Source organism: Sapajus apella, unplaced genomic scaffold, assembly GCF_009761245.1.
Source record: "Sapajus apella isolate SASKATOON/1434 unplaced genomic scaffold, GSC_monkey_1.0 scaffold66, whole genome shotgun sequence".
NCBI classification, from domain to species: domain Eukaryota; kingdom Metazoa; phylum Chordata; class Mammalia; order Primates; family Cebidae; genus Sapajus; species Sapajus apella.
The window spans coordinates 6,393,801-6,420,845 of NW_022437006.1; the positions used below are offsets into that span (position 1 = coordinate 6,393,801).

Below are 27,045 nucleotides of genomic sequence, written 5' to 3' on the forward strand. Positions count from 1 at the left end.
ATCTCAGCCTCCTGACCTCAAGTGATCCATCTGCCTTGGCCTCCCAAAGTGTTAGGATTACTGGCCTGAACTTAAACATCTTTTAGAATGATTGTTTTCATTTACTTCAGTTGGTAAAGCAATTTTTAAAATAAGTAACTAAATGTGATTTGAATGTTAAGTCTCCCAAAGTTTTACCAAATACATTTTATAATCCCCAAGTAACTTTCTAATAACTGGGGCAGTTGAACAAAGGAACAAAATGTTTTATAAAATAATAAACTCTCTATTCACAGAAGTATTTAGGCATGCATACTTACCCCACCATCCCTCCAAATAAACATATAGAAACAAAAAGGATATTGTGTAATGGATTTTATTTTATTTTATTTTTTCAAACGGAGTTTCGCTCTTGTTGCCCAGGCTGGAGTACAATGGCATGGTCTTGGCTCACCGAAACCTCTGCTTCCTGGGCTCAAGTGATTCTCCTGCTTCAGCCTCTGGCATAGCTGGGATTACAGGCAAGCACCACCATGCCCGGCTACTTTTGTATTTTTAGTAGAGACGGGGTTTCTCCATGTTGGTCAGGCTGTCCCAAAGAGCTGGGATTACAGGTGTGAGCCACCAAGCCCTGCCTATGTAATGGATTTTTATGGTTTATTGGAATTTGGAGAAGTCTGTTATTCTGATTCTGTGAGTGACAAATTTTGAATTAGAAATGCTGTAAATTATAATTTTACTAATTTTGGTTTAATGCCAGTTTTTTTTAAGCAGCTCAGTATTAAATTTAATTGAAATCTCTGTGAAAGGTGTGTAGAAGAATGAGTCAGTATATTCACTTGTGTATTATATTTTCTGTAAAGGTAGAATATATCTTATAATGAATATCTAACATACTAAAGCAGGAAACCACCTTAGATCCCCATCGGAAGAATTAGTTAGATCTTTTAAGCTCTGAAATAAATATAAACCACTGATTTTACTTTTTTCTGACCCACTGACAAATTGCCTACCTATTGAGAGATTTGAAGAGTATATAGTCATTTAATAACAATTGAATAGTTATGGTCATTAGGGCTAAGAAGTAATTTAAGGAAACAGTTTGAGGTACATATTTTTTTCATAGACTTGGACAGTAGTAATCAATATTGCAAACATTTTTTGAGCACTTAGTGTATGCCTGAACACAGTACTCAACACTTTGTATTCCATTTCTCATTTAGTCCTCAAAACGCCATGAGTTAGGTGTTAGAATTAATTTCATTTTACAGGCTTGGGTTGATAGATAAACAGTTCTGAATGTTGAACTTTATATTTTGTAAGTTTTTTATTTTTTCCAGATTAGTTAACTCATATTGATCTTGTATTAAATCAGGCTTTACAGTTTTTTTTTTTTTTTTTTTTTTTTTAAAGCATATATCTCATTTGATACGTACCATGAATGCCCAAGACCAGCTTTACAGATGTATGGTCTGTAGCGGTCTTCTACTTTCTGTTGTTACTTCATAGCAGCTACTAACCTAAGACATGTTCTCTGTATCCAGTTCCCCAAGTCTCACAAAAAAACCTACTCATTTCTTAAAACATGAACAATGTATTGCAGTACGTTGAAAATCAGTTCAAATTTTATGTCAGCTTTTATTTTGCTTCTAGATCTGTAAAGTCAAAGGCTCTCCTCTCTCTGTTACTGCTGGAAAAATAGCAAAATGTTTCCTTTTGATCATTCTGCCTCAGTGTCATCTCCCTGTTAGCTGTGGCTCGTGTGTAAATAGCTTATATTTTTTCCAAATAGTGTAGTTCAAACACAGTAGACCAAATATGTATGCTGTCTTACATGATTTTATTTCTAAAATTCTTAGGCAATTAGGGATAGCACTACTGTAACATTCTAACTGTCTTAAGTTTATTTTTTATTAAAATGATAATATTGTATTTTTTCTTTTACTTATGATTGGTTTTCGCATTGCTGCATGTTATTTTGAACACCTGGCTTTCTTCATTGAACAACTTGATTTCCTTTAATCCATGTGAAGACCTTAGTATTAGTTATGTTTATGTTATTTCATTAATGCTTTTGTTTCTACATTTAGCTTATTTAAGGGTAAGAACTCCTGTGCTTTTTTTATAACCTTTCCAAAGCCAAATAGAGAAATTAGTGATTTTTATATATTTCTTTTTGTCTGTTTTAGGATGGCTACAATAGACTAGTTAATATTGTGCCAAAGAAACCACCACTGCTAGACAGACCTGGTGAAGGAAACTACAATAGATATTACAGTCATGTTGATTACCGAGACTATGACGAGGGCCGCAGTTTTTCTCATGATCGAAGAAGTGGTCCACCTCACAGAGGAGTATGTAAATTTCCCCCATGTACTCATTGTTATTTCTTATAAGTTTAAAATTAATGTAATTTAAAAAATTTATGTGACGGCCATGAAAGCAGTTGAATAAACACTTTCTGCTTGATGCTCTCATGTGAATTGCCAGCTGGAGCTGTCAGATGGCAACTAGTAGTCAAGAATCTTGAGGTGCTGGACAAAGTAGGTAAGCACTCTGGGTGGCACTATCTAAATGAAATTAATTCCAACCAGCCTGCTTTTCTTTAATCCCCTAAATTGGCAGGGATTTGTAGAACCGTGTAAAGGTAATCTGTTGTCTTGGTACTTACTAAGTGATGAACAGGTGGTTACCATTTCTTACTAGATGACCCACTTTTTTTTTTTTGAGATGAAGTTGTGCTCTGTCACCCAGGCTGGAGTACAGTGGTGCAATCTTGGCTTACTGCAAACTCTGCCTCTCGGGTTCAAGCGATTCTCCTGCATCACCCTCCCAAGTATCTGGGATTACAAGTGCATGCCACCATGCCTGGCTAATTTTTGTATTTTCAGTAGAGATGGGGTTTCACCATGTTGACCAGACTGGTCTCGAACTCCTGACCTCCAGTGATCTGCCTGCCTCAGCCTCCCAAAGTTCTGGGATACAGGCATGAGCCACCACTCCCAACCGAAAGTCTATGTATTAACTAAAATTAGAAAACACTCAAAACTTTGCCATAGGAAGCAATTTAAAAATATTAGCTGGCTGGGCACAGTGGCTCACACCTGTAATCCCAGCGCTTTGGGAGGCCGAGGTAGGTGGATCACCTGAAGTCAGGAGTTCGAGACCAGGCTGGCCAACATAGTAAAACCCTGTCTCTACTAAAAATACAAAAATCAGTTGCGTGTGGTGGTGGGTGCCTCTAATCCCAGCTACTTGGGAGGCTGAGGCAGGAGAATTGCTTTAACCTGGGAGATGGAGGTTGTAGTGAGCTGGGATCTCGCCACTGCACTCTAGACTGGGTGACAGAGCGAGACTCCGTCTTAAAAAAAAAAAAAAGTTAGCTACCGTTATTACTATTAAAACTTGTTTCTCTTCAGCATTCTTAATAGTCTAGAAGTATGTATTTAATGTTGCAGTGATTTGTAATTGAACTTAATACTGTTCTTTGACGGATTTCTCTGTCCTACCTTGCATGTTTTCAACTTTCCTCAGCTAGGTTGTTTTCCTACCTTTTCTCTTTTTCCCCCTTTTCTACTATATAACATGGCAATTAACAGTACGTATTTAAACCCTGTGTATAAAAATTTTGACCTCACGTTGGCTATTGGAATTAGTTTCCATACTTTATGCTTGAAGAAATGGAGTTAAGGTGATTTATTCAGGATAGGTATGTATGGGAGTTTGGTTTCTTTTACTACTGCATCATAGTGACCCCTAACAATTCCAAAGTGGTAATGAGACTAATGTTTTCTCGTGTTCGTTTCTAAAGTTTGGGGTTTTGTAGCTTTCTTACTCTTCACAGCATTGATTTTTACTTTATTCAGTTTTTAAATGTCATGCTGCTTTTTTGTTGTCCTCATATTTATTATTAAAATTTTTGTTTATTTCAGTAGCTTTTGGGGTTCAAGTAGCTTTTGGTTACATGGCTGAGTTGTATAGTAGTGAAGTTTGAGATTTTAGTGTACCCTCTCATTTGTTACCATTTTTGTGAAAACCCTAGTTTGTGTTTGAAACCTCATGAAAATGATTTTTTTTCCTAAAAACTTGTAGCACAGTAGAACTTCAGTGACAGTTTTTTTCTAATATTGTTACCAATTGTGTCCATCTTTATATTTTTGTGTATATAACATTTTTTTCTTTAAATTCCCTTCAAACAACAAGCATGCTTGTGATCCTTAAGACTCTTATGATACTAATTCTTATCTAGAGTTCATTTATGTAATGCAAACAAATTACTTGATTTAATATTTTGTTATTGCTAAGTTTTAAATTTTGTTTATATTTAATGTTAAGACAGAAAATGATGATTATTTTATTTATATAAAAATAGGGTATGTGATGCTAAAGAGGAGGAAGAGGATACTTATTTTAATCAGTTTTCCTGATACATAATTCGCATATTGTATTTTTCTATGTATACTTTTATTCATTTTTTGAGACAGAGTCTCATTCTGTTGCCCAGACTGGAGTGCAGTGGCATGATCTTGGCTGGGCAACCTCTGCCTCTTGGGTTGAAGAAATTTTCCTGCCTCAGCCTCCCGAGTAGCTGGGACTATAGGTGCACATCACTGTGCCCGGCTAATTTTTGTATTTTTGTAGAGACGAGGGTTTAACCATGGTGGCCAGGCTGGTCTCGAACTCCTGACCACAAGTGATACACCTGCCTCAACATCCCAAAGCACTGGGATTATAGGTGTGTGGCACCACGCCCAGCCGATTCTATGTATAATTTTTAAGTAATTGGGTGTGGATTGCTACATGGTTCTTTCTTATGCATCTTTGCAATATGTCTGTCTGAGAGAACAAAATGTGCTTTGATTAATTTTAAATTTATTTAAGTTTAAATAAATTTAAATCTTATTCTAATATAGATTATCTGTACTTGACAGTTTCTTATATTGTTTCCAGTTTGGTTTTTAATTGGAGATAAGGTGAGAAAATAAAACTTGAATAGGAAAAATGGGAAAGTAGCAAGCTTTTCATTGGGCTTGAATCTGAAAATTCGTAAGGGAACTAGACAGAAGGGAAAATACGAGGTTGAGAAACGTGTGCTTTATTAAATTTTTAGACTTTGTCCTCAAATAGCCCTTAGCTGTTGTGATACTGATATATGTATCTTTGGCAATTAGGTTGTTTGAGTACCAAATAAATAATTTAAGCCTTTTAATAGAGATAGATGGTACCACAGGTTCTCAACCGGTCAAATGTTTCAGTTGTTGAAATAGATGACTTGCTTAATCTTTTTTTCTTTTTATGGCGTTGAAGTCTAGGGAAACTTAGAGTCGTTTTTGTAGCATTGTAAGATATATCCCACTTGTCCGAAATAATGTAAACAAATAGCTAAGTAGCTTTTTTATGTTTCAGGATGAATCTGGTTATAGATGGACAAGAGATGATCATTCTGCAAGCAGGCAACCTGAATACAGGTAAAAGGATAAAAATAATAGCATTAAGTACTTTGATATTTGACTCACCAACATATCTGCTGTTGAAATCTAGACTTACACATAGATGAAATTTTTTCTGGGATTTCAAATTTTGAAATGCAGCATAATAGCACTGATAACTGGTGCTCCATAGCTCTTGGCATTTTGTAACTCATCAAAAATATATTTGAAATATTTGGGCTGGGTGTGGTGGCTCATGCCTGTAATCTCACTTTGGGAGGCCGAGGTTGGCAAATCATTTGAGGTCAGGAGTTTTGAGACCAGCCAGGTCAACATTTTGAAACCATGCCTCTACTAAAAATACAAAAAACTTAGCTGGGCAAACACCTGTAATCCCAACCACTCGGGAGTCTGAGGCAAGAGAATTGCTTGAACCCAGGAGTTGGAGGTTGCAGTGAGCCAAGATAGCACAAGTGTACTCCAGCCTTGGCAATAGAGCGAGACTCTGTCTCAAACCAAACCAAACAACAAAAAAAAAACCCTATTGATATAGTCTTGCAAGTTAATTATTAATATGTGGTCTGGATTTTGAGATTTGCTTAATTAGAATTTCATTTGATAGGGTTGCTTAATTAGAAGTAAGGCATTTTTTCAGAAGTATCCTGGAAATATTTGCGTTCTTATAAAATCTCCTATTATAAAGCATTCTCTCAGTTTGTTTAATAATGTTCTTTTAGGAAACACAGTTTGCAAGGGGCTCAATCATTGTTGGCTTTGATTACTTATAGAGGGCATCTAATTGAGTAGTGGAGGGGAAACAATTGACACATTTAAATCTATTGATAGTTTTTGTTTGTTTTTTAAATGATATCACAGTGGTGGTATTGGAAGTTGTAAAAGGAGCCTTGTGAAGATTTCTTATGAACCGTCAGAGAAGAAAAACCCCAGTCTCATGGAGAGTGACAAAGCATCAACTGTCACAATTCCATAGATGCCACAAGTAGACAAGATTCAGTGGATCAGAGCAGGACCAATTTTTTTTCTTTTTTTTGAGGCACAGTTTTGCTCTTACTGCCCAGGCTGGAGTGCAGTGGTGTGACCTTGGCTCAATGCAACATCTGCCTCCCAGGTTCAAGGGATTCTCCTGCCTCAGCCTCCTGAGTAGCTGGGATTACAGGCGCCTGCCACCATGCCAGGCTAATTTTTTTGTATTTTTTAGTAGAGGCAGGGGTTTCACCATTTTGGTCAGGCTGGTCTCAAACTCGTGACCTCAGGTGATCCACCTCCCTTGGCCTCCCAAATCTCCCTGAGATTGCAGGCATGAGCCACCGCACCCAGCTGACAGATTTTTATTCACAGAACAGCAATCAGCAGGAAGATCAGCATTGTAGTGCAGGTTCCCTGTTTCCAAATCTCACCGGGCCATGTGATAGACAGAGATGGAAGCTATGCACACAGTGGGATGCACTGTGGCTTTGGCACCCAGGGTCAAGAGCTTGGTACCTTTTATAGAAAGCAGAATGTGAGTTAGCCCTCCTTTCCCTGGGAGTGACCTGCCATAGTAGTCACACTGTGATCGCCTTAACCTGTTTAATCTTCTCTGTAACCAGCTACAGAAACTGTTCACTGTCAGTGGATAGTTAGGTCTTAGAAATTGGCATATATAGCTGTTATATGCAGGGACATTCAGAACCCATGGCAGACTGTTTCTCCCAAAAGAAGCAATGAATAGATGCTGAAAAAAATGCTTTGATAAAATTCATCACTAAGTAGTTATAAAAATAGCAGGGAATGGAAAGACAATTTCCTTGCCCAAGTATTTGGGCATTTGCTGTACTGAATGGTGAAGTTAGAAACATTTGCTTTAAAATCAGAACAAAACAATGACACCTGGTCACTGCTTTCACTCAACATGTTAACAGCTTCTACAGTAAAGTGAAAAATAAGTTGTAAGAATTAGAATGAAAAACACAGTTATTTAAAGATGATGTAATTATGCAGAAAATCTAGGAAAGTCTATAGACTGTAAGAACTGTTAGGAAATTAGCAAGGTTCAGTGTAATAAAATCAACTGTCAGCATAAATTAGAAAATTTGTTTTTAAAATACTGTAGCATAAAAACTGTGCTGAATAATAGGAATAAACCCACCAAAAGTGTATGAGGTCTATACAAGGAAATTACAAGTCATTTCTAAAGGAAATAAAAGTGAATCAGAGTAAAAGGAGAAACACTACATCCTTAGCTAGGAAGACTCAGTGTCATATAAATGTTAGTTCTCAAATTAAGGTGAGAATTCAGTATGGCTCTAGTCAAAAATCCAAGTTGTTTGTTTTATTTATTTTTATTTTTATTTTTTTAGAGGCAGGGTTTTACCATGTTGGCCAGGATGGTCTCACTCTCTTGACCTTTTAATCTGCCTGCCTTGGCCTCCCAAAGTGCTGGGATTATAGGTGTGAGCCACTGCACTTGGCCAAGATGTTTATTTTTTTATTTTGCATGGACATTGACAAGTTGATTTTAAAACTAATATGAAAGAGTAATGGACTAAATGACAAAAATGCCTTGAAAAAGATGTGAAGACTCAAGATACAGGATATGCATAATTATAAAGCTGTATTGATGTAAACAGTGTTGTACTGTTGATAATAAATAGACCAGTGAAACAGAATCTTCAAATGAACCTACATATATCTGGAATTGGTATAGTAACAGTGGTATTACAGATCCAGTGGAGAAAGAATGAACTTTTCAATAAATAGTGTGCTGGGACAAACATTTCAAAAACATGACATTGGAGCCTAATATATTCAAATAGAATCTGATGTAATTAAGACCTGTGTGAAAAGCAGAATTGTAAAACACTTTTAAAAATTAGAGCCAGGTGCTGTGGCTCACGCCTGTAATCCCAGCTCTTAGGGAGGCAGAGGCGGGAGGATAGCTTGAGCCCAGGAGTTCGAGACCTGCCTTGGCAATATAGCGAGACCCCATTCTCCACAGAAAGGAAAAAAACAAAAAGACAAAAAAAAAAAAAAAATTAGATCATCCAGTGGCTTATCTTTCTCCTCCAAGGAAATATCTCCAAAGAAATTTATTTTAGCTTAATTTTTAAATTATTTTTTATTAGTATAAATTCAATGGATACACATACAGTTTTGTTACATGGATATATTATGTAAAGTCTGAGTTATTAGTGTATCCACCACTTGGATAATGTATATTGTACCCATTAAGTAATTTCTTATCCCTCACTCACCTCCTACCTTTCCAAGTCTCCATTGTTTCTCATTCCACACTCTGTGTCCATATGTACACATTATTTAACTCCCACTTATTACTGAGAAATGAGAACATTAAGTCTGTGACTTTGTTTCTGAGTAGTTTTACTTAAGATAATGGCCTGCACATCCATCCCTGTTGCTGTAGAAGACATGATTTCATTCTTTTTCATGGTTGAATAGTATGCCATTGTGTGTATGTACTACATTTTCTTTATTCAGTCATCCATTGATGGACATTTAGGTTGATTGTATCTTTGCTATTGTGGGTTTTCAGTTTGTAAAATAAGTTTTTATGTTAATTTTAATTTACTCTTCCTGTCTTTTTTTTTTTTTTTTTTTTTTTGGGAGACGGAGTTTTGTTATGTCTCCAGGCTGGAGTGTAGTGGCCCGATCTCTGCTCACTGCAGCCTCTGCTTCCTGGGTTCAGTTTTCCAGCCTCAGCCTTCTGAGCATCTAGGACAACAGGCGCATGCCACCACGCCCAGCTAATTTTTGTATTTTTAGTAGAGATGGGGTTTCACCATGTTGGCCAGGATGGTCTTGATCTCTTGATGTTGTGATCTGTCTGCCTTGGCCTCCTAAAGTGCTGGGATTACAGGTGTGAGCCACTGTGTCTGGCCTCTTTTCCTGTCTTTTTTTTTTTTTTTTTTTTTTTTTTAAGCATTTTGTGTATGTATGTAAAATTTTACGTAAATGAAATAAAAACATATATGAATCTCTCATCCCCACAGCCATGTTAACGTCTTGGTGTAAGTTCTCTATTTTTCTCTATATTCATAAACATTTAGGGCTTTTGATTGTTTGAGTCTTTTTGCTTGTTTGTTTTGAGACAAAGGTCTGCCCAGGCTTGAGTGCACTGGTGTGATCACAGCTCACTGTAGCCTCGATTTGCCAGGTGTAAGCATTCCTCCTGCCTCAGCCTCTGAAGTAGCTGGGACCACAGGTGTGTGCCACCACACCCATCAAATTTTTTTTTTATTTTTATTTTTTAACTTTTTTGTGGAGACGAGATCTTACTTTATTGCCCAGGATGGTCTTGAACTCCTGGGCTCAAGCAGTCCTCCTACCTTGGTCTCCAAAAGTGCTAGGATTATAGGAGTGAATCATTGTTCCCGGCCAAACTGAGTCTTTTTAATGGTCAGGTATAGTCCATGGTGAGGATATGTCAAATAATTTAGCTCATCACTGCTTACAGTACAAAACAGTGCTGGAGTAAATTCTAGTACATAATATTTTCATAAAACAGTACATTAGTTTTTATGGGATAAGTTGCTGGAAGCAGAATTTCTGGGTCAGTGGGTATATATACATATTTTAAATTATAATAGATATTTTAAATTTAATATGTATGCATTTTATCTTTTGCCTGCTAAAAATGCTGTGATACATTTTTTTTAATTAAAAATCTTAGCATTTTAATTTGGATAATTATTTTTCTTTCTTATTTACTAATGTAAGTTGTTTGAAATTTCCTTTAAATAGTACCATAACTGTATCCCATTATTCTGATACATAGTAATTTACACAGATTCTGACATACTGTATTCTAATTTTTCTGTGATCACAGTATTGCCTGTACTGTAATTCCACTTTTAAAATCCATTGATTATTAGTGGTTAATTAGTTGATCAGCTTCTGTAACTATACCGTGGGCATAAAACAAGGTATATTTTCAGGGTATGGAGCTCTTCTGTATGACATATTCATTCATTTATTAAATATTTCTTGTCTGTCTGGTAGGTGAGATTGTCTTCTAGTCTCTGGGAATATAAAGCCTTTGTCTTCATGTAGCCTGCATTTTAATATGAATTATACATGTTTAACAAATAACAAAACATAATTTTTATGAAGAAAAAGCAGGGAATAGAGAGTATTTGTGCTGTCCACACTTGCCTGTGTCTTCACTTGATGTCTGAGTATCTTCAATAATGTCTCAGGTTTTATGCTATCACAATAGCGGTAGCTTTTACTGCCTGGCATCTATCTGGCTTCTGTAAGCTATTCTCTGTATCAGGTAGGCTCATTGAAGATTTCCTACCTGAAAGACTTTGTGAATAGAAAACAGCTGTTTTAGAAAAACATTTAATGCATCGTAAACCATCCAGAAAGAATAGTTGAATCTATTGGTAATGTTCTGAGCAATTATGAAAGTCACGTCAGTTGTTTTGTTTTTGTCAGTGGGATGTACACAAGGATTCTTCATATTGTAGGAAGAAAATATTAAAAGATTTCAAAAATTTACCAGGTGTGATGGCTCATACCTGTAATCCCAGCACTTTGGGAGGCTGAGACAGGCAGATCACTTGAGGTCAGGAGTTTGAGACCAGCCTGGCCAATATGACAAAATGTTCCGTCTCTACTAAAAATAGAAAAATTAGCCAGGTGTCGTGGTGCACACCTGTAGTCCCAGCTACTCAAAACTCAGGTGATGGAGATTGCAGTGAGCTGAGATCATGCCATTGCACTCCATCCTGGGTGAAAGAGTGAGGCTCTGTCCCAAAAAAAAAAAAAAAAAAAAAAGGAAAAAGAAAAATTGAAAGAACTCCTGTAACCCTTCACTAGAGATTTCATTAATGTCTCTAGAAATGCCCCCAATAATGTGCTTTATACCAAAAAAATTTAATCTGGGCTCATATATCACATTTTTGTAGGCTTCTTCAATCCAGAACAGCTCCTTAGTCTTCCCTTGATGTTTATGGTTTAGTGTTTTTTTGCAAGATGAATACAGAGCAGATTTTTTTTTTCTTTATTAGACTGTTTCTCAGTTTAGATTTGTCCAGTGTTTCTTCATGATTAGAGATTAGGCCTAGTAGATTATATGTTTTTGCCAGGACAGTTCCTGAAGTGATGCTGAATTCTTCCTATAGGCTGCACATGTTGTTGGTTTGTTCCCTTACTGGTATTGTTGACTTTTACCACTTGTTTACTATTAAGTTGTCCTTCCCCCTGAAACTGCTTTGTATGGAGATACTTTGAACCTATGTGATTGTACTATTTTTTATCCCACTTTAGCTGTTAGTTTCAGCATCCACTGATGGCTTTGCCTGAATTAATTATTAATATTATGAACATAGTATTTTTGTCCCCCCCAAATTCACATGTTGAAACCTTAACCCCCACTGTGATAGTATTAGGAGGTTAGGCCTTTTGGGAGGTGAGATTTGGTTATAAAGGTGGATCCCTCATGAATGAGATTGGTGCTTTATTAAGAAGAGACACAAGGGCTTGCTCTCCACCATGTGAGGATACAATGAGAAGACAACCATTTTCAAACCAAGAAAAATGTCCTCACCAGGCACCAGATCTGTACCTTGATCTTGGATTTCCCAGCTTCCAGAACTATGAGAAATATTAAATAGTTTGTTGTTTAAGACTATGATACTTTGTTACAGCAGTCCAACCCTACTAAGACAAATATGATGGGTTTTAATGGGTGGTTTTGCAATTAGCCCATTTTTTCTGTGTTCATTGTGCTGGCATTCCGTTGTAAGTAAGAACCTTCTCTTCACCTGTTTACCCCCTTAAAACAGATTAAACTTTGTGTAAGTATGGACTCATAGATTCCTGTTTTATTCAGTGGACTTTAATTCATTGCTGTTACTATTTTGAAGCTTAGATTTGGCCAGTGAGAGTCCCGTCAAGTCAGCTTCTGTGATTGGTTGGTTGGTTGGTTGCTTTTGTTTTCCAAATATTTTCTTTTGACAGGCTATACATAGTATAGTAAAGTATGCCATTTAAACCATTTTTAAGTGCACAATTCATGAGCATTCTGTTGACAGTGTTGAATATAATTAATTCAATTCTAGTGGGTACAGAAACCCACATTTGAGTTGTTTCCAACTTTTGGCTTTGTGAATAATGCTACAGTGAACATTGGCGTACAGATATCTCTTTTGAGTCCCTGTTTTCAGTTCTTTTGAGTACATACATAAGAATGGATTTACTGGATCATATAGTAATTCTATTCTTATCTTTTTGAGGAACCACCAAGCCATTTTTCATAGTGACAGCACCATTTTACCTTCCTGTTAGCAATGTGTAAGGTTCCCAGTTGCTCCACCTTCTTGCCAATGCTTATTATATTCCGTGTGTGTGTTTTGTGTGTGCGTGTATGTGTGTGTGTGTGTCTGTGTAGTCATCCTGAGTGTGAAGTCATATCTCATTGTGGTTTTGATTTGCATTTTTCCCAATGATGACTAGTGATGGTTAACATCATTTCTTGTGCTTATTGGTCATTTGTGTATCTTTGGAGTAATGCCTGTTTTGAGTTTTTTGATTTTTCTTAAATTGGGTTGTTTGTCTTTTTGTTGGATTTTAGGAGTATGATATTAAATTATACCTGATATATGATTTGCAATATTTTCTTCTGTTGCTAGTCTTTTTACTTTATTGATGATGATCTTTGATGCACATTTTAAATTTTGATGAAGTCCAATTTATCTAATTTTTTCTTTTGTCGCTCATACTTTTGGTGTTATATCTAAGAATTCATTGCCAAACCAAGGTCATCTATGTTGTTTTAACGTGTCCACATCATTCTTTGGTCACCTCTTTCTGACACAAGATGTTTCAGTCTCTTCTTATACATCTCTGCCTCGCTCTAAATTCGGCAGCACAGGCTGGCTTCCTTTCCCTCCCTCCCTCTCGCCCTTCCTTTCTTTCTCTCTCTCTTTCTTTTCTCTCTTCTCTCTCTCTCTCTCCCGCCCCCCTTTGCCCCCCAGCCCCTTTCTTCTTTCTTTTTTTCTTTTTGTGACAGAGGTCTTGCCAGGCTTGGCTCGGCTAGAGGCTTGATCTAGGCTCACTGCAACGTTCACCTCCCAGCTTCAAGGAATTCTCCTGCCTCAGCCTCCCTAGTAGCTGAGATTACAGGCACGCGCCACCACACCCGGCTAATTTGCTAATTTTTTGTATCCTTAGTAAGATGGGGTTTCACCATATTGGCCAGGCTGGCCTCAAACTCCTGACCTTGTGATCTGCCCACCTTGGCTTCCCAAAGAGCTGGGATTACAGGTGTGAGCCACTATGCCTGGCCAGAGCACAGGCTTTCTATAGTGGAAAGTGATTTTTGAAGCCAAGATTCTGGACACACATATACACATAGACTTTTACTTCTGCATTTATTTTTATACAGTGTTTATGTATATTCATGACTAAGATCATGGAAATACCTTTTCCTTCATTTCATATTTTTATCTCCTTTTTTCCATCTGTAGGAAATCTAGCTCCCAGTTGTTGGGAGAGAGAGTCCTCCATGGATGTCTTGCACTCTTGTACATTTTGCCAAAATATGCAAGACACTGGTCACTTGTTATTCAGGGTAGTTCTAGATATGTGTTTGTAGTGAGCAGTCTTGAAGAAGGATAGAATAATGTCTCCCTCTTTGTGAAACAGCAGGCTTGCTTATTGCTTGGTGTGAAAATCGTGGGTTCCTTAAGTTCAGTGTTCCTCAGTTGTGACCCAAGCCCTCTACATGTGCCACATTTATCTATGGTTATATCACATTGCCCCTGGACTTGGTACCAGAGCAAACTGACACAAACATGCCAATGCTTGTGTTGCTGTGCTGTGGGTGACAAAGTTTTTTCTCTGACCCAGAGTCCTGTGTCTTCTGCTGGATTCATGAAACAGTGACAGTCTAATTTATAACCTTATAGGTAAGGTAAAATCAAACCCCAGACCTGACACCAGTATCATCACTGTGTTTGTTCACGCCCCTGAATGTAGTTGCTATTCTGTCCCTGTGAGTCTTCCTTCTTGCTCTCACCAGCACCTTTTTTTCCTTTTTTTTTTTTTTTTTTTTTTTTTGCAGCTTAACACCACTGGTTGATACTGGGCCACCTTGCTGTCACACCGTCTTCCACAGCCCTATTACTGGCAGTGGAACTCTAGCTGTTTTTTTTTTTTCTTTTACTTTGTTATGTGTTTCATGTTATAGAACATGATATACTTTATAAATTTAGTATACATGTATTAGTGGTTTATATTCAAATGTGTTTTACTAATGGAAATGCGCAATCATTGGAAACAACTGGATTAAATAAGAGCTAACGGAAGAAAAGAGAATGTGTTAAGTTTTCTGTCATTTTTCCCGCTGCCTCCCCCTCGCGCCCCACTCCAAAAGTGATCACTTTCATGTTTAGGCATGCCTAGTAAAGTTATTTACATTTCATCTTGTTTCTGTAGTTACACAATGATTATATTATTTGTTTTTACAAAACATGCTTATAGATGAAATTCAGAATATATTAGGATTTATTTCGTTTTGTATCAAAGAAACATGCCATACTCTACGAAGAGTTAGTGACTTAGATAGAATGAGGTTATTTTCAAGTCACTTTTTTCCCCTGTAGTTATGAGATCTTATAATAAACCTTAGTGGTCGGATGCAGTGGCTCATGCTTTGTAATCCCATTACTTTAGGAGGCTGAGGTGGGCAGATCACTTGAGGTCAGGAGTTTGAGACCAGCCTGGCCAAGGTGGCAAAACCCTGTCTCTACTAAAAATACAAATATTAGCCAGGCATGGTGGCACATGTCTATAGTCCTAGCTACTCAGGAAACTGAGGCATGAGAATTGCCTGAACCCACGAGGCAGAGGTTGCAGTGAGCCAAAATCACACCACTGCACTCCAGGTTGGGTGACAGAGCAAGACTCTGTCTCAAATAATAATAGTAATAATGTAGTAAGATTTGGGATGGAACTGATTTAAAGTATTATGTAATGTTTAAAAATATGGAACAAGAGTGTCATCAAGTGGTCAATATACTTTATTTTTCAATGCTGTCAGCTGGTTGTGGTGGCTCACGCCTGTAATCTCAGCATTTTGGGAGGCTGAGGTGGGAAGATAGCTTGAGCCTAGGAGTTTGAGACCAGTTTAGGCAACATAAGGAGACCCCATTTCTATAAAAAAAAAATTAAAAAATTAGTTGGGTGTAGTGGCATATACCTGGTACCTTTGGAGGCTCATGTGGGAGAACTGCTTGAGCCTGGGAGGTTGAGGTTGCTGTGAACTCTGATCACACCACTGCACTCCAACCTGGGTGACAAAGTGAGACCCTATCTCAAAAAATTAAAAAAAGTCCAGGCATGGTGGCTCACGCTTGTAATCCCAGCACTTTGGTAGCCTGAGCGGGGTAGTCACCCGAGGTCAAGAGTTTGAGACCAGTCTGGCCGACATGGTGAAACCCCATCTTTACTAAAAGTACAAAAATTACCCGGGTGTGGTGGTGTGTTCCTGTAATCCCAACTGCTTGGAAGGCTGAGGCACGAGAATCACCTCAACCTGGGAGATGGAGGTTGCAGTGAGCCGAGATCATGCTACTGCACTCCAGCCTGGGCAACAGAATGAGGCTCCGTCTCAAAAAATAAAAAAAATGCTTTTTTTTTTTAAAATTTCACTTACAGAAATTTTAAATTATGTAGTAGTTCAGTATTTTTATATTTACTGATTTTTAAAGAGTAGATTTTCTGTTTAATTTTACTATAGCAAGTTTTATCTTAGGCAATTTACTGTTTGGCAGAGAATAATACTATAGAACATCTTTGGTTTGATTCAGTGGTGCAAATATTTATTGGTGATACAAATATTTATATGTAGGGGACCATGCTTATATCACTAGCTGACATCTGGAGAGTGAAATGAATGCACAAGTAGATAACATAATGTGAAACATGGTGAGGCTGTGTAAAGTGCTAGAGGAAGACAAAGAACCTTTATCCTTTGCTACAGTTTTAGAAAAAGTTCACTGTAGGAGCTTTATTCTGTTAATAGTTACTACCAAGAAAATATTAACTGCTGAGAAATGTTAATGAGGTAGGGAGAGGAGAGCTAAGGTAAACTAATGAGATTGTAGTTTATTTTGTGTTCAGTGTAGAGGATGACTTTTAAAGATGGCACTGGAGATTGAACAAGAAATTATGAATATCTGAATTGGCAAAGGGGAGTTGGGATGGAGAAAAAGGGTTAAATTTGATAAATAGGAAGTAAAAAAGTTAGCATGACATGCCTGTTGGATGTGGAAATATAAGGCAGAGAGAAATACCTGTATTTTTTGTTTTATTTACTGTGTACAATAATACCATTATCTGGAGATAGGCAATATAGGAGGAATGGTTTCAAGGGAAGGGCTACATTCAAAATTGACATTGTCCAAGGAGATGTAGTTAGACAAGAGTGATGAACTATAGAGTCAGAACTCTGGGCAACATCTTTATGATTGTGGTGGAAAATAAAACTTTTGAAACAGTTTATTTTGGGAGATTGACCTCATCAGTGATAAAATGCCGTTATTACTGAGTGAAATTGAAAGCACAGTAGAAATTAGAGACCATGAAGCTATTGTGGGACTAATCTGTTGGTTTGTGTAATTTTTCTCTAGTTATGGTAATCCAACTATATCTGTGAGGAAATAACAGATTTTGGAATTGATTCAGGCTTTGGATGGACTAAGATGATATATCAGAATTGCAAGAGCAGAAAAATAAGTTGGTGTTTATAGAGTGATTCAAATACTACTGTTTAGACTGAAAGGGCAATGAGTTGAATGGGGTTCATTACTCAAAAATACAGGATTCTAAGGGCACTAGTAAGGTGGAAATGGAGTTATTGTAGGAGTGAAAAAAAAACAAACCTGAAGGAAGACGTGGTGATTAGAGTGTTATGATGCAATAAAAATCTAGCTGAAGAACACCTGGATAATGAATGGTTTAGGATTAGGATTTACATGTATACTACAGTATTGTGAAGAAATAGGAGATGGTCAGCCTACATGAACCTGCTGTGTTGCGCAGATGATCTGTGTGAATTTTGAAAGTCATCCATGATGTGGGTAGGATGTGTGGTAACAATGTGGACTGTGTCATTGTGTTAACTTCTTTAGGGAATTTGAGGAAGTCACCAGGAGATTGATAATTTAGGGTACAGTAGGGTGGCATGAACTTACATCAGGAATATTTGGACTTCCTCCGTTTTCTTAGGGGATGGAGGATTTACAGCTTCTTTTTTTATTTTTTATATTTTTAATTAGCTGAAACCCCTTATAAAGCCAGGATTTACAATTTCATATAGCCGAGGCCTTTGAAGAGGGTTCTCAATGTGCGTTTACTACTCAAGAGCTTGGTGGAAGGTAGTATTTATGTTCAAATGCCAGGTCTCAAAGGAAGAAGTTGGAGGAGTTGGTTCATAGAGGCCAAGGATGTGAAAGCTTTTACAAGACTGACTTAAATTACTGTATATACACAAATATGTTTACTGCATATAAACTACTTATGATGGTTACAGGTAAACCATGAACATATTTATCTGTGATGATAATGCTCCTATTATCCTGTATTACTTGTGGACTTAAGAGTAGTCAGGCAGGGAACAGAAATGAATGCCACATTGGAGCAGCTGCTTCTTGGTGCCAGCTGATCTTTGCTATTTGTGTATGTAAGCCCAGTATGGCCTGCTTCAAAAGAAGTCATAAATCCAGATTTTTAAAATGTGAAATCTCTTGATTTTTGTTTTTTTTCACAGCTAATTGAAAGCAGAGTTTCTACCCCAGAGCTTGCAATCTCTAGGGTAGCATAACAATCTGAAACTCTGGAATGAAGAGCCTGTAACATGATAGTTTGACTAATACAGAGGTTCTCAACCCTGGCTGTACTCTAAATCTCTGAATTATATGGAAGGCCATTTTTTTTGTTTTAAATGCTACTGCCTGGGTCTCACACTTGGAGATCTCATTCAGTTGGTCTTGGGTGAAGCCTGGCATCAGTATTCTTTTTTTTCTTGTGAGATATGTCTCATTACAGCATATGCCCATCAGTATTCCTTAGAAGCTTATCAGGCCAGGTATGGTGGCTTGTGCCTGGAATCCCAGCTATTCAGAAGACTGAGGAGGGAAGATTGCCTGAGGCCAGGAGCTTGAAACCAGCCTGGGCAACAAAAAGGGGTGCTTATCAGGTTATTGTAATGTAAAGCTAGACTTGAGAACCACTGGTCTAACAAATAGCACAAAGTGACAAAGTCCAGAAACTGCAGGATCATGTTAACAATTACTTTCTTGGCCACATGCTCTCAGTTATGGTAGCTTTCTCTCTATATATCAATGGCAGCAATTCCCTTTGCTTACGTTTCTAAAACTTGTGTCCATAAAAATCACTTAGAAGTTCATTATGAATGAAAAGGTTGAGGCTTTATCTCGAGATTCTGATTCATTGAGTGGAGTCTTGCAATCTGTATTTTTAACAAATCCACAGGGTAATTGTGATGCAGATAGTCTGGAGGCTGGAATTTTTTAATTTTTTTTTTTTTTTTTGAGATAGTCTCACTCTGTTGCCAGGCACCAGGCTAGAGTGCAGTGGCGAGATCTTGGCTCACTGCAACCTCCGCCTCCTGGGTTCAAGCAATTCTCCTGTCTCAGCCTCCTGAATTGTTGAGACTACAGGCATGCGCCTCCATGCCCAGCTAATTTTTTTTTGTATTTTTAGTAGAGACGGGGTTTCACCATGTTGGCCAGGATGGCCTCGATCTCGACCTCGTGATCCACCCACCTCAGCCTCCCAAAGTGCTGGGATTACAGGTGTGAGCCACTGCGCCCGGCCCTGGAGGCTAGAATTTTGAGAAACACTGACCTGTATTTTGTCTCCTGATGACTGACAAATGTGTATATTTGGCTTTGGCTTTTCTTGTGAACTCTAGATCTCTATCTCTGTGTTCAACTGCATATTAGATATTTTCATCTGAAATTTCACATCTTTCATTGGAATCCTTGCAGTGACTGCTTGCCTATCCTTCATACTTCCTAGGCATATCTTACCTCTATAAGAGCAGGCACTGTTTTAGGTATTAGAGATCAAACTGTGAATAACACAGGTAAGATTTTTGTTCTCACAGAACATGTTCTAGGCTGGGCATGGTGGTTCACGCCTATAATCCGAGCACTATGGAGGCCCAGGCGGGTGGATCACCTGTAGTTAGGCGTTTGAGACCAGCCTGGCCCACATGGTGAAACCCCATCTTTACTAAAAGTACAAAAATTAGCTGGGCATGGTGGTGTGTGCCTGTAATCCCAGCTACTCAGGAAGCTGAGGTGGGAGAATCGCTTGAACCTGGAGGCAGAGGTTGCAGTGAGCTGAGATCACGGCATTGCACTCAGCCTGAGTGACAGAGGGAGACTCCGCCTCAAAAAAGAAAAAAAAATTCTAGTTGGAAGATCTCTTAGTCCATATCTTATGCCTAGAATTCCTTTTTTTGTTTGTTCTACTTTTCCTAGAATACTTTTAACTTTAAAAGATGTGATTTTGTGGAAAGAGCTTTGAATTTGATCACTAAACTTCTAATCTGAACTCAAGCAGAGAGACAGGTGTTTGATTTTTTGATAGGATAGAAAAAGAGGTGATATGGAAAATTCCTTACCTTAAGTCACAGTTCCCTTGGTTTTCCATTTCTACATTTAAAATAAAAGGTTGTGCTTCATTTATTCTTAACCTTGCCTTGCTAATTACCAGGTTGCTTTCTCAAAATAATTCTTGAAATCTTAATTCTTTTTGGAAGCTCCTATTGACTAGAAAGGAAGTAGCCAATATTTTGTGTGAATATTTGTGCATATTTGGATGTGGAAAGGAGAGAAAAATGAGGTCCAGAGTAAGAAGTAAATGCTTTCTATCTCCTCATTCTTTCCTTCCCTTACATCCTTTTCTTCCACTTTGTTGAATTTTACTCATAACCAGTGAGCCTACATCTGCTGACACTGAGGGTTCTATTACTACTTACTGGTTTGGCTGATATGAGGGGATGTGTATTAACAGAAGAGTCTGAGCTTCAAAAATCTGCTTTTCAAATAAGCACCTAAGAAGTCATCTGAAATCACAGATGGTTTAAGGACCACTTTTTTTTGAGACGGAGTCTTGATCTGTCACCCACGCTGGAGTGCAGTTGTGCGATCTTGGCTCACCACAGCCTCCGCCTCCCAGGTTCAAGTGATTCTGCCACAGATCCCGAGTAGCTGGGATTACAGGCGCATGCCACCACACTTGGCTTATTTTTGTATTTTTAGTAGAGATGGGGTTTTACCATGTTGGTTAGGCTGGTCTCAAACTCCTGACCTTGTGATCTACCTACCTCGGCCTCCCAAAGTGCTGGGATTATAGGCATGGGCCACTGTGCCTGGCACAGCTTTTTTTTTTTTTTTTTTTTTGGATACAGAGTCTCACTCTGTCGACCAGGCTGGAGTGCAGTGGTGCGATCTTGGCTCACTGCAGCTTCTGCCTCCCAGGTTCAAGCCATTCTCCTGCCTCAGCCTCCCAAGTAGCTGGGATTATACAAGCTCATACCACCATGCCTGGCTAAGTTTTATATTTTTACTAGAAATGGGGTTTCTCCATGTTGGCCAGGCTGGTCATGAACTCTTTAACTCAGGTGATCTGCCCTTCTTGGCCTCCCAAAGTGCTGGGATTAAAGATGTGAGCCACCCCACCTGTCCTTTTTTGGAGACAGGGTTTCTCTGTGTTACCCAGGCTGGTCTCTAACCCCTAAGCTCAAGCAGTTTTCCTGCCTCAGCCTCCCAAAGTGCTGGAATCACAGGCCTGAGCCACCGTGCCCAGAGAGTCGTCATCTTAACACAGATTTTAGAACTTATCTGAAGGCTGAGTGAGTATTTTTAAAGATTAAGTGTCTACTTAAACTTTATCATGAATAATATGCAGCACTTTGGGTTTGGCTAGAAATCGCTAGGGATTTAATGATCCTTAAAAGGGAAATACTATGTGGCCCATAAATCAGGGTTAAACTTCTAGAGTCCACAGAAGGAGAAAATATTAGAACTGCAAATATTATACTTTTCTGACTGTCAGAATGTCTTTCTTCATGGACACATTTTTTTCTCTGTCTGTATACATCTGTACATTGATGTCTGTAAGTATCTGGCTTTTTCTAGTTTCAGTTTCACAACATGTTGCAGAATACTTTTAATTCCTTCTCGTTCTTATTATCACAATGAACTGCTGAACGTAGTTTGCACTGGGTTTTAAATGTCAACCATGAGAGTTTCTATCTCTGAGGGTAAAATAAGAGAGATTATAAAAGAATCCTACTAATCCATAAATGAGAAGGGTATCTTAATGTTTATTACTGTTTAGTTTTCCTTCCGACACTAACACAAGTACACATACAGCTATTATGAATAATGGTGGGTACTCTGTAAATACTATTAGGTACTAGTGCACATGATAGTAGTTTTACAAAACAAATTATTTCTGTTAAATTTTTATCTGCTATTATAAAAACACAATTTATGATAAATGAGGTAAAAATGAAAAGTCAAAGTCTTAGTTTTTTTATTTTTTTAATTTACTAGGCAAAGAACTTTATTAACTTTTGTTTCAAACTTGATTCCCAGGCTTCTTCGGCTTAATTAGCTGCAAAGAATGAATTGTATATAAGCAAAAACTGAAAAGAGCTGCAGCGTCCAAGGGGCGTGGGCTTAAAAATATTAGAGATCTGGCCGGGCGTGGTGGCTCACGCCTATAATCCCAGCACTTTGGGAGGCCGAGACGGATGGATCACGAGGTCAAGAGATCGAGACCATCCTGGTCAACATGGTGAAACCCCGTCTCTACGAAAAATACAAAAATTAGCTGGGCATGGTGGTGCACGCCTGTAGTCCCAGCTACTCGGGAGGCTGAGGCAGGAGAATTGCTCGAACCCAGGAGACAGAGATTGCAGTGAGCCGAGATTGCGCCATTGCACTCCAGCCTGGGTAACAAGAGTGAAACTCCGTCTCAAAAAAAAAAAAAAAAAAAAAAATTAGAGATCTGTATTTGATTAGATCCGTAAACAAAAATTTTTTTAAAAAGTCATAAAATAGCAGCTTCCAGTAATTTCCTCAAGTTTTATCTTCAGAAGTTGACTCAATTCAGTATTCGGTTTGCCTCATTCTTGGAAGCCTCATCAAAATTCTCCACAAGATCTGGAACTTCATCATCATCATCCTCTCCAGTAGGAAGTGGTGCTTTTCCATCCACAGATTGTTTGGTCAGAACTTCGGCCAGTCTCCTTAAACTGGTCAGACTCTCTGCATCCAGCTGATTTAAGATGCTGGGCAGCATTTCTGTCAGCTGCTTTGTCTCAGCATGGCCTGTAATACTGAAAGTACTTGTTTGCTGCCAGAGATGCCTGAACTTTAGGGTTGTTAAAATGGATCACTGTTACTTGGTTTGTAAACATATTCACCTCTTCAATACCAGAAATATTGTTTACCCCTAACTTCTTTTTTATTTTATTTATTTTTCTTTAGAGGGATCAAGGGCATTCTAAAGTAAACCTGAAACACTAGTTCAGTCTTGATGGGAATGGGTGAGAAGACAGGTCTCATTACCCCCTCCTCCCTTTGGAATTCAGGCACAGCTCACCAGCATTAACATTAAAACAGAGACATGAAGACTGACAAAAGACTCTTTGTAGTAGTAAAATATCATTGTGACAGCTAGCAGGGCCTGAAAGAAATTTTCTTGATCCAGGAGAGAATTAACTAAGAGTCTAGTACCCAGTCTGGTAAGAAGCATTTATAATCTATTCTGTCTGAAGCCAGCTACCTGGAGGCTTCATCTGCATAATAAGAACCTTGGTCTCCACAACCTCTTATCTTAACCCAGACAATCCCTCCAATTAGTTAGATAAACTTTCAACCAATTGCTATCCAGAAAATCTTTGAATCTGCCTATGACCTAGAAGCCCCCAGCCCTTTGAGTTGTCCCGCCTTTCTGTAATGAACCAATATACATCTTACCTGCATTTATTGAAGTCTTATATCTCCCTAACATGTGCAAAACCAAGCTGTAGCCCAACCATCTTGAACACATGTTTTCAGGATCTCAAGGGTTCTACAATGGGCCGTATTCATGCATATTTGGCTTAGAATAAATCTCTTCAAATATTTTACAGAGTTTGACTCTTTTCATCAACAAACTCTTGGGCTCAAGTGATCCTTCCACCTCAGCCTCCAAGGCAGCTGGAATAGGCACATGCCCATCATACTTGACTACAGATAAAAGACTTTAGAACACTCAACTAAACAAGGCCAGTCTGAGCTTGAAATTCTAGTGAAATTATACTTACGACTGATCCAAAATGTAATAGTATTCCCCAGGTTTTTTTTTTTTTTTTTTTTTAATTTCTGGATCTTTTTGGTTTACCTCATAACCACTGGCTTAGATTTCCAGCTTCTGCAGAATTCATATTTAATTTATGATACGATAATGAAGTATGTTGGGTACCAGCACCAACCCCATACATGGGTGCCCTTAGTCCTGGTGGTGACGAGGGATTAAGAAAAGGAAATAAAGACAGAGACACAAGAGTAGAAGTTATAGCGTGGGTCCACTGGACCAACGCAAGCATGGGAACCGCGTTGGCTACCCCTAACTTCTTTAAGACAAACTGAAGTTTTTTATCATCTGCTGTGGCTGTTCTATGAACCCCTTTCTTCTTTCTGCAAGTAGTTCCTCTACCACCAGTGTACACTTGTGCCTGCAGTTTGGCGAGTTTTTCTTGGTTCGTGATTGTTTCTTTCATTTTGTTGGCGTGGATAAGGGGCCATGCGGGGGCGGACTGGGGTTGGTGCTCAAGAGGGTCTTGGGTGGACCAACTGAGATTAGGCACACACACCTGGAGATGCAAGATGGCAGCCAAGGCAGTTCCTTTTTTTTTTTATTAAGATACCATGGAAAGGGCAAACTAAGCAACCTTATGTCTTACTTTATATCTAAACAAAACCCTTTCCTAGATCTAATTCTTCGGAACAGTAACTGGCTGGATGAAATCATTTGCCTATTTAATAGAGAAAACTTATTTTAACCTTGTTATCTTAAATATTAATATTTATGAGGTGATTTGTCTGTCTTCCATTGAATTATCTTCATATCCTTTGTCTGTTTTTTTATTAGTGTGTTCATCTTATTCTTAGTGGTTTTGCTAGCATTCATTAAAAGATTAAAAAGTAAATTACTATTCTTACTATTTTTGAAACAGGGTTTTGCTCTGTTGCCCCAGGCTGGAGTGCAGTGGTGCAATCTTGGCTGACTGCAACCTCTGCCTCCCAGGTTCAAGCAGTTCTCCCCCGCCTCAGCCTCCTGAGTAGCTGGGATTACAGGCGCGCACCACCATGTCTGGCTAATTTTTGTATTTTTAGTAGAGACAGGGTTTCACCATGTTGGCCAGGCAGGTCTCAGAATCCTGACCTCAAGTGAGTCTCTCAAAGTGCTACGATTATAGGCGTGAGCCACTATGCCCAGCCAAAAATAAATTATTAAATATTAATATTTAAGACTGCCATTGATGTTGAAATTTTCTCTTTTAATTGGAAATTTGCATTAAATTTAATTCTAATTTTCACCTTAGAGGCCTTTTTTGTATATAGTTTATACTTGGTATTTTGATACAAAATGGCTCTTCCTGTATACTTAAGAGTTCCCCCCCCCCTTATTTATTTATTTATTTATTTATTTATTTATTTATTTATTTATTTATTACGGTACTTTAAGTCCTGGTATACATGTGCAGAACATGCAGGTCTGCCACATAGATATACACATGCCATGGTGGTTTGCTGCATCCATCACCCCGTCATCGACATTAGGTATTTCTCCTGATGCTATCCCTCCCCTAAGCCCCCACCCCCTGACAGGCCCCGTTGTGTGACGTTCCCCTTTCTGTGTCCATGTGTTCTCATTGTTCAACTCCCACTTATGAGTGAGAACATGTGGTGTTTGGTTTTGTGTTCTCATGTTAGTTTGCTGAGATTGATGATTTCCAGGACATGACTTCATCCTTTATTATGGCTGCATAGTGTTCCATGGTGTATATGTGCCACATTTTCTTTAGTCTGTCATCAGTGGGCATTTGGGTTGATTCCAAGTCTTTGCTATTGTGAACAGTGCTACAGTAAACATATGTGTGCATGTGTCTTTATGATAGAATTATTTATAATTCTTTTGTTATGTACCCAGTATTGGAATTGCTGGGTCAAATGGTATTTCTAGTTCTAGATCTTTGAGAAATTGCCACACTGTCTTCCACAATGGTTGAACTAGTTTACACTCCCATCAACAGTGTAAAGGCATTCCTGTTTCTCCACATTCTCTCTAGTGTCTATTTCCTGACTTTTTAATGATCGCCATTCTAACTCACATGAGATGGTATCTCAGTGTGGTTTTGATTTGCATTTCCGTAATGACCAGTGATGATGAGCTTTTTTTTCATATGTTTGTTGGCCACATAAAATGTCTCCTTTTGAGCAATGTCTGTTCATATCCTTGGCCCACTTTTTGATGAGGTTGTATTTTTTTCTTGTGTTTGTTGAAGTTCTTTGTAGATTCTGGATATTAACCCTTTGTCGGATGGGTAGACTGCGGAAATGTTCTCCCATTCTGTAGGTTGCCTGTTCACTCTGATGATAGTTTCTTTTGCTGTGTGGAAGCTCTTTGTTTTAATTAGATCCCATTTGTCAATTTTGGCTTTTGTTGCCATTTGTTTTGGGTTTTAGTCATGAAGTCTTTGCCCATCCCTGTGTCCTAAATGTTATTACCTAGTTTTTCTTCTATGGTTTTTATTTTACATCTTAGGTTTAAATCTTTAATCTATCTTAAGTTACTTTTTGAATAAGGTGTAAGGAAGGGATCCAGTTTCAGCTTTCTACAGGTGGCTAGCCAGTTTCCCAGCACCATTTATTAAATAGGGAATTTTTCCCCATTGATTGTCAGGTTTGTCAAAGATCAGATGGTTCTAGGTGTGTGGCATATTTCTGAGGCCTCTGTTCTGTTCCATTGGTCTATCTATCTGTTTTGGTACCAGTACCATGCTGTTTTGATTACTGTAACCTCGTAGTATAGGAAGTCAGGTAGTGTGATGCCTCCAGCTTTTTTTTTTTTTTTTCCCTTAGAATTGTCTTGGCTATGCGGGTTCTCTTTTGGTTTCATATGAAATTTAAGGTGGCTTTCCCCAGTTCTGTGAAGAGTCAGTGGTAGCTTCAAAGTTAATAGTTTCAGAAGGTGTGGTACCAGCTCCGTTTTGTACCTCTTGTAGAATTCAGCTGTGAAATGTCTGGTTCTGGACTTTTTGGAATTTTCAGCCTTTTTAGTATTGAATCTATCAATTACTTTGGGCAGTATGGCCATTTTCACGATAATGATTCTTCCTAACCATGAGCATGGAATGATTTTCCATTTGTTTGTTTCTTCTCTTATTTCTTTGAGCAGTGGTTTATAGTTCTCTTTGAAGAGGTCCTTCACATTCTTTGTAAGTTGTATTCCTAGGTATTTTATTCTCTTTGTAGCAATTGTGAATCAGAGAGTTCACTCATGATTTGGCTGTTTGTCT

The 27,045-nt window shown here is 38.2% G+C and overlaps 1 protein-coding gene across 30 annotated transcripts in view; it reads left to right on the forward strand.

Moving 5' to 3' along the window:
* PPHLN1 (periphilin 1) overlaps positions 1-27,045 on the forward strand; it is a 135,861-nt gene that overhangs the window by 22,523 nt on the left and 86,293 nt on the right. For 12 of the 30 annotated variants that reach the window (XR_004259976.1, XM_032248482.1, XM_032248483.1 and 9 more), the window contains 2 exons: positions 2,169-2,333; positions 5,386-5,447. The exons of 4 other annotated variants lie outside the window; for them this stretch is intronic. Coding sequence is in view for 25 of the 26 variants with exons in the window: in XM_032248482.1 (XP_032104373.1) it covers positions 2,169-2,333; positions 5,386-5,447 (227 nt within the window). In the remaining variant the exon portion in view is untranslated. Of the gene's footprint in view, positions 1-2,168; positions 2,334-5,385; positions 5,448-27,045 lie in introns of those variants that run through there. 14 more of the 30 variants (XM_032248488.1, XM_032248487.1, XM_032248489.1 and 11 more) reach the window with 3 other exon arrangements.